The sequence below is a fragment of the Raphanus sativus genome, chromosome 1, assembly GCF_000801105.2.
Source record: "Raphanus sativus cultivar WK10039 chromosome 1, ASM80110v3, whole genome shotgun sequence".
In the NCBI taxonomy this organism is placed as follows: Eukaryota; Viridiplantae; Streptophyta; class Magnoliopsida; order Brassicales; family Brassicaceae; genus Raphanus; species Raphanus sativus.
The window spans coordinates 444,110-448,986 of record NC_079511.1 but is presented as its reverse complement, the minus strand read 5'-3'; the positions used below and the strand labels follow the sequence as shown (position 1 = coordinate 448,986).

Genomic DNA, 4,877 nt, shown 5'->3' with positions numbered 1-4,877 from the left:
GAGATTAACCATCTCGACTCTGCAATGTTTTCTTCATTCGTTTGTTTCGGTATTGTATTTTTGATTTTTGTTCTTATTATTTTTATAAATATCAGTTGTCCCTATCGTAGTGAAATAAGGTTCCTACAATATATACTGATTACTGAATACATATGCAAACAATATTAGGTTTTGCATATGAAAATCTGTACATTGTACCAGCTACGTAAAAAGATAGGGCTATACTTGTTTTTACCTAGCTATCTTAAAAAGACCCAAAATTTATCTAGACCTAAAATATATTACAGTACATCATATGATTGGATACAGACCCAATAAGATACGCCGCTTGTGTCGCTGCGTTTCTTAACCGCAACGCTCGACGTTGTCCTTTAGGGAACATCAGCTCACTTGTTTTGTTGAAAAAATTGCTGCCAAAATTGTCTTCTGTAACCGTAGACTTCGAGATTCTCGGACGGTTCACTAAACTGATGTAAGTGTCTAGGTCGTGGACGCAAGAAATGTTTTGAACGTCGAAGAAATCGAGCGTGAGTTCGACTCCCACGTGAGTGTAGCAAGAACAGCTCCAAGGAAGCTCGTAAACGCCACCTAACGCCCTAAAATTCTCGTTGAACAAGAAACCAGGGAGTTTCGTGATCGGATCGTTTACATTCGTGATCCTCAAGACCTTAACTCCTAGCTCCTCACACCGTTCTTTAAACCCCAAGTTACCAACCCTTGGACCCGCGAAGGAAAAGACAGTCACTGGAACATCTTTTTGACCTCTTCTCTTGTTCATACCGAGTTCTGCTATATCGTAAGCTAGAAGGTGAGCTAGAGAACTCCCCATACTATGTCCTGCAAGCGTTATGCTCATTTCCTCGCCTTTGTACTCGCTGAGAAGCCTCGAGATCTCGGAGAGAAGCTGCTCACGGCAGCTTTCTAGCCCGAACTTGCTCTCGCTCTCGCAGGATGTGTATAAACTCAAGAAGCCAGACTCAACCTTCACATCAGGACGAGGGCTATGAGGATCAAGCCTAGCTGGAGTCAAGGAGCTCATTAGGTTAGCCATCCACTCAGGGTTGGTCACAGTCCCACGAAAGGTCACCACAATATCCCTCCTCCCCAAACGTTTCACCGAGTCATCAGAAGAAACCGCTACGTACCCTATCCAACGTGCCCGACTAGGCTCATTCTGGATAGGGTTGATGTTGATGTCAGGTGTGGCGTAGATGTACTTGGTGACTTGGTAGCCATCAGGGTCATGGATTCCGGATTCTTTAAGCAGACTTTTCTTGCCATACTTGCAGTTCAAGTAACGTTTGGAGTTAGGGTTTAGATCAAAACCTTTGTAAGAAGCGGAGAGTAAGTTCCCGTAGCGAGTGATCTCTTGTTGGAGAATAGGGCTTAAAGGGTCAATTAGATTCTCCCAGTTATTGCTTCCTTGTATCTCTCTCCATACTCTAGACAACGGAAGAAATGATGCTGGTGCTCGAGAAAGCATAGAAGAAGAAGAAGAAGAAGAAGAAGAAGAAGAAGAAGAAGAAGAAGAAGAAGAAGAAGAAGAAGAAGAAGAAGAAGAAGAAGAGAGGAGGAGGAGCGAGTGGAGAAGAAGATGGAAGCGTTGGGGCCATTATAGAAGAAGAGATTACAAGCTTTTTATTAGAGGTGCTGTCTGAGAAAGAGATATGGCCAAGATTGTGTTTCTGTTGAGGAACTTTGTCTCCGATTAGAAATGGAGAGTAGTTAGGGCTTTGAGTGAATATGTTGGCCGCCATTGATGGAGGACACTATGTTTGAGAGAGAGAGAGATGTTGGTTGAAGTATAAAAAGAGAGACAAGAAGTGAGATGCATATTTATAGAGCAAAAATGTGAATGGAGATTTGAGGAGAGAGAAAAAGCAAAACTTGTTTGTTCGGCGAGTATTGACTGAGAATTAAATATTCAAAAAGTTCTATCGTTGGTACAAAATTTTAATAGTGTTCATTTTGTTGAGAGGCAATAATTAATTATTTATGTGGTCGGTTCCGGTTAGTTAACATTTTTCCATTAATCTTATAATCTCTGTTCATGCCTCATGCTTCTCTTATATATACTTGACCACTCGGTGTCTGAATACAAACAAAAACAGAATAAAAAAACAATAATTTTAACTAGGTACTCTATAATGATTTAGGGGGGTTGTGGTCGGAGAACTTTATAACTGTGAGTTTTATACAATGGATAAAAAATTGTGACATTTGATTTTTATTTTCTTTTGCTGGAAAAAAGTATACACCTTTTTAGAGTTTTTTTTGTGCAACCACACTTTTTTGAGTTTTTTTTTTTCGTTTTAGGGAAGACAAAAAGAAAATATAATGTTTTACCAAACAAAAAAAGAGAATGCATGAGTGTATTTGCAACAAAATTAGCGAATGGCCGGGGTAACTTCTGGTATGGTTTGATTAGATTTAAAAATACCGTTGGGATTGGAGAATGTTTATACAGTACAGAAAATAACAAATGTACTTAACTATAGCAACTACATTAGGTAATTTTACTAACCAACTTGGATTCATGGTGATTATAATCTTAAAATATATCATAGTAGCTGGAAAAAGTATGAGCTATATTTAAATTGAAGAACTATATATTTCTGTATTGGCAATAAAAAATATACAAGAAATTTAAAAAATCTGTGCGTGGAAGTGTCCTTGACATCGCCCCCATGACTTACCATATTATATAAAAATTATAGATCCAACGCCAATTAATAACTGGTGACTATTTATTGTAAAAAAAAACTGGTGACTATTTATAGTTACTTTAAAGTTTGAACTTTTTGTATAAAAAATCATGCATAAACACGAAAAACTGTAGATCCAACCAGTGCCGGCCCTGAGATATTCGAGGTCCAATACGAAATAAAAAATTTAGGCTCTAAATAGTTCACAAAATTAAATTTAAAAAGCAAAACTTAACTATAACATTAATATTGTTTACTGTTTGCTTTTATTACTTTTCTCATGAAAATAAATAAAACATAATTTAAGATCTATCTGGTTTTATTTTCAAAACTGGTTTCACATTTTTGAGTTCCAATGTTTCACTTGTAACTACATTAGTACTAAGTTAGACTTAGCCGGATTTCATTATATTAGTACTACTAACAATAAACCAAATAAACAGATACGAAAGTCTTAAAAATCATAGGCCCCATACATTTGCATCATAAGAATGGGGTCAGCACCGGGCCTGGATCCAACGCATATGACTGGTTTTTATTTCATAATTATTTAAAAATAGAACTTGTTTGTTTTAAAACTATGCAGAAACAAGGTAAAATAACGAGAGAAAGAAAACAAGAGGGTAAATAGCATGAAAGAAATGTCAAGTGGTGTTTTCTATGTTGCTTCCTAGAAGTCAAAATCCTAACGCTGTCTGTTCTTCGGGTTATCGTTTTTACTTTTTCCTTTTGGATTTTTTTTTTCAGAAGTTTGAAACTGATATATGTTTTTTCTTTGACTAAATTAAAACTGATATATGTTTGTTTTGTCTCTTCGTACTAATGAAATTCATTCATTCGCAGTGATCGTAATTCGATAATTTTATTTTATATGTAAGTATGTAACAGTCGGTAAATGATCGATTTAATGGAATAGTTTTAGCTATTAATAATACGATCGACGATGAATTTCATAAAATTTAAGCCTTTTCGAAATTCATGTTTAAGGAAAGAGAAATTTGTGTGACCGAAAGTGAAACATGTCAGAAATAGTTTCTCTTTTTTTACTGGTCACTGTAGAGTTAGTTTTTTGTTGAACTAAATGAATAAAGAGTTCATGAATAAAAATCTGTGACCGAAAGTGAAATATGTCAGAAATGCTCTCTTTTTTCTTTTCTTTGAGTAACAGAAATACTCTCTTCATTTAGAACTAAAACGTAACTTTACTATTATTTTTATTTATTTATTTTTTTTAAAAAAAATTAACATTAAAATTAAACAATTTTATTTTATTACAAATTATCATAATTATGATATTGATAATTTTATAATAGATAGTTTTTTTTGAAAAAGGGTATTTCTATAATAGATAGTTTTATAGTTTTATAAAGTTCATGTCAAATGCACCATATTAATTATTAATCAACTTCTCTTCATCAATTTATAGATGATAAAAATTGTATTTTTGAAATTTAGGTTTCATATTCAATCATGTAGAAGTATTAATAAACTTTTAATCAACAACTTTGACCACATATTTAACTTTAAGGCACGTTGAATGAAACATAGTATCAATAACCATTTTACTTTTGTATGAAAATGTTTAAATAAATATAGTTATAAAATGGTTATAATATCTTTTTCAAAAAACTATTATATTTAAAAAAGAAAATTTCACCATAACAAATTAACAATAGTTTGCATGCAATGGTCTATAAAAACGACTGGATATCTACAAATAACGTCAGACTGCCAATGATTTATTATTAGCATATATATTTCTTTTTGGATTAACAGTACACAAATACTATCTTCATTTAGCACTAAAACGTAATTTATTATTATTTTATTCATTTTATTTTTCTTTTAAATCAACATTATGATTATATTTATTTAGCATTAAACATATGATCAAAACGTATCTATTGCATCACCAGCCGTTAAGAATAACACATGACCAACAAATATTGTTTATTTTTTACTTTTGAAAGATTTATTGCTTAACAAGAAAGTTTAGTATATTTGGGTATGGGCTCAGTTTTGATGTTTTCTAATAGCATCTCCGTTCTATTACTATTTTCATTTATCTATATGGTACAACAAGGGTAAAATATTATATCCCACCTCTATTTTCAGCTCTAAATTATATTGTAGATATTGTTAATTTTTTATTTATAGTGAAAATAGCATTTC

The 4,877-nt window shown here is 32.9% G+C and overlaps 1 protein-coding gene across 1 annotated transcript; it reads right to left on the bottom strand.

The window, feature by feature from the left end:
* Positions 1-213: 213 nt before the first annotated feature.
* Positions 214-1,781, bottom strand: LOC130500409 (galactolipase DONGLE, chloroplastic-like). Its single transcript, XM_056995465.1, has 2 exons — positions 1,574-1,781; positions 214-1,509 (listed from the first exon to the last, which is right to left on the bottom strand). The coding sequence occupies exons 1-2, from the start codon at positions 1,755-1,757 to the stop codon at positions 272-274; spliced, it is 1,422 nt and encodes a 473-aa protein (XP_056851445.1). The 5' UTR covers positions 1,758-1,781; the 3' UTR covers positions 214-271.
* Positions 1,782-4,877: the final 3,096 nt, after the last annotated feature.